General features: G+C 44.8%; 1 protein-coding gene across 1 annotated transcript; it reads right to left on the bottom strand.

Moving 5' to 3' along the window:
• Positions 1 to 2,058: 2,058 nt before the first annotated feature.
• On the bottom strand, positions 2,059 to 2,816 carry LOC123130533 (protein GLUTAMINE DUMPER 4). Its single transcript, XM_044550407.1, has one exon. It carries the CDS (start codon positions 2,746 to 2,748, stop codon positions 2,356 to 2,358), a length of 393 nt encoding a protein of 130 aa, XP_044406342.1. The 5' UTR covers positions 2,749 to 2,816; the 3' UTR covers positions 2,059 to 2,355.
• Between the last annotated feature and the right edge of the window lie 222 nt (positions 2,817 to 3,038).

Here is a 3,038-nt window from a genome sequence, read left to right as displayed (position 1 = left end):
ATGTGTGTTTGTTGTACGGGCCCAAGTTGCAAGCCAGCCATCGACTCTCAACTAAGGGCGTGTGTGTTTGTTGTACGGGCCCAGTTGCATATCAACCATCGACTCGCAACTAAGGGCATGTTTTGGTTGTTGTGGTCCCTAGTTGCATGTCAACCATCAACTCACAACTAAGGGCGTGTGTGTTCTTTTATCGTGGTCCCCAGATGCTAGTCATCCATCAACTCGCAACTAAGGGCGTGTGTGTTCTTGTCGTGGTCCCTAGTTGCAACTCAACCATCGACTCGCAACTAAGGGTGTGTTTCTCAGAGTCCCAGTTGCAAGCCTACCATCGTCTCGCAACTAAGGGGGCTTGTGTTCTTATCCAAGTTGTGAGTCCACCCACTTTGAAATTGGGGGTCCAATAATTTTGTCTCGGTTGCAAACCCAACCTCGGCCCGCAATTGTTGTTTTGTAGTTGCAGTTGTTCCAATTTCAGGTCCATGCTCGACTGGCAACCAAGGGCTTTGCTTTTAGTTGTCGTTGTCACAAATGTAAGTCCAACCTTGACTCGCAACTAGGGCGCTTTTTTTTTGTAGTTGTAGTTTCCACAGTTGTAACTCCAACCTCGACTCGTAACTGGGCTTTTTTGTATTTTGTAATAGCCTCAGTTGCTGCAAGTCCGCCCTCGACTAGCAACTGAGCTTTTTGTAGTTTGTAGTTGTTCCAACTGCAATTCCTTAATCGACTCGCAACTGGACTTGTAATTGTAGTTGCCCCAGTTGCAAGTCCATCCTCAACTCGCAACTCATCTTTTGCTTGTGAATCAACGGCTGTCTTGTGCATTTTGCTCGTCGAAGAGCTTGAATACATAAACATTTTAATTGTAATTGTTCAGTGTGTATTTGTAAAAGGTTTACTTTGTATATTAAAAAAAGTTCACCATACATATAAAAACAGTTTAATCTATATTAAAAAATCATAATATATTAAATTTTGTTCAGTGTGTATTTGAAAAATGTGTTCACCCTATAAAAAATGTGTTCAATGTGTATTTGAAAAGAAAGTGTTCTCCATATATTAAAAAATGTTTAATTTGTATTTAAAAAATGTTGAACATATATTAGAATAATCTTTATAATACAAAAAGTATAAAAAATAAAAAATGGAAGAAAACTCGAAGAACAACTAAACCTGAAAGAGAAAAATAAAAATCATAAAAAGGAAAAAACAAAAGGAGAAAAACACAAAGTGTACTACTGCGTACGGCTAGGCTACCGGAGGTAGCGATCGTATTAGCAAGCACGGAGGCGCGCTAGGCGTGGCCCTTGCAAGCACGATCTGGGTCTCTCCTTAAGTCATGCTGGATGCTACCACTGATGCTACATGATTCTAAAAAAATAATGTCACGCTGGGCTGGACAAAAAAAAGAACAACAAACATAAAAAAGGCCACAAATAGGTGATGACATCTATTAAAAAAAGTGATGATATCAGCTTAAATGTGACATAGTTATGTCACATCTAGATGAGGCCTGAACAGACCCTTACTTATAATTGATTGGCATCTCTTTCTTCTTCCCATGGGATAGGTAGAACCGCCATCCACCGAACAAAGCTTTTGAAGTACAGGAATAGTTCAATTAACTCTCGAAGAACTGGATCAACACTCTGTGTCTCAAATAGGGACAACGTATTTCTAATTCCACTGGGAAGCTTTTATTTAGAAAAGGATGATCCTAATTTTAGTTCCTTATCTAATGAAAATTGGGAAGATACCTTTCGAAAAGGGAGAATTAAGAAGATGTTCCCCGAAAAAATAAAACGACATGGGAAGATGTACATCCAAAACTATGTGCAGCTCTAGGGGAAGTATCCAGTGATACCACTTGTATCAGTAGATACTCTCCTGGCTTAAATATCTGCAAATCGGTTCTTGCACACTTCTTTATCTAAATTTATACACATTTTTTGTGCCACTTCAAGATTATGGATATCTCACTGGATATATCTTTAGGTCAGATGATCAGGAAATAGCAAGTCACATCAAAGCAAACGTCAGCAGAACTAGCTAAAAGCCAAATCATGCTCACATTTAATTTTTTTTATAAGACCAGGAAATCTTATGCAACCAAATTAGCATATTAATTGCGCACTCGCTACATGCTCTGAAGCTCCGAACAACAAGCCACCTCGACAAGGCCACAGCATCGCATTCGCATCGTTGCACCAAAACTACTCCAGTAATTAGGGAGGAAAATGATGTAAACTACTGTAATAATCTACATAAAAGAAACAAAATTTAACTCCTCCCATTCGATTTGATCGACACACATATATATATTGCGGCGTCGATCTGCGGCGAGAGAGCCACAGTTAGCTATACGGGGGCGGCGACGTCCTTGGCGCCGCACTGGCAGTACGGGCGCTGCACCTTAGCCGCCTCAGCGAAGGCGAGCGGCGTGGCGCTGGCGAGGAAGGACGGCATGTCGTCGCCAGCCATCACCACCACCACCTTGGGCACCTCCCTGTCCAGAGGCGTCAGCACGCGCACGGACATCATCCCGGCCGGGACCGCCTCCTCGTCCTCGCGGTCTCCCTCCCTGCGGCGGGAGCAGAGGAGCACGGCCAGCGCCACCGCGATGAGGCTCATCACCACCGCGAAGCCGATGAAGAGGTACGGCGTCGGCGTCGACCAGAACGGCGGCGGGATCATGGGCGACGAAGAGGCGCCGCCGCCGTTCATTTGCGCGTCAACTGCCGCATTCCTCATGGTCTGTGCTGGCGTGTGGTGTGCTCGTGTGTCTGTGTGGTGTGCTCGTGTGTCTGCTGCACCGAGGATCAATGGAGGTGTGTGCGATGTTGGGGTTGAAGGCGTGGTGATTTATACGGGGGAGAGGGAGGCTGGGAGAGCTTAGTGGGACACACGGTGGCTGAGCTGTGTGCCCCCAGGTTTGTGCCCACCAGAAACCAACTTGATGGACCACGTGGGATGGGTATATCTGGACATTATTTTGAGTAGCGGCAGAAACTCAAAACGAAAAGTTGGCAGAGGCGGAGGAG

This window comes from Triticum aestivum, chromosome 6A (genome assembly GCF_018294505.1).
Source record: "Triticum aestivum cultivar Chinese Spring chromosome 6A, IWGSC CS RefSeq v2.1, whole genome shotgun sequence".
NCBI classification, from domain to species: Eukaryota; Viridiplantae; Streptophyta; class Magnoliopsida; order Poales; family Poaceae; genus Triticum; species Triticum aestivum.
The sequence above is the reverse complement of the archived record's forward strand: the minus strand, read 5'-3'. Positions and strand labels throughout refer to the sequence as shown.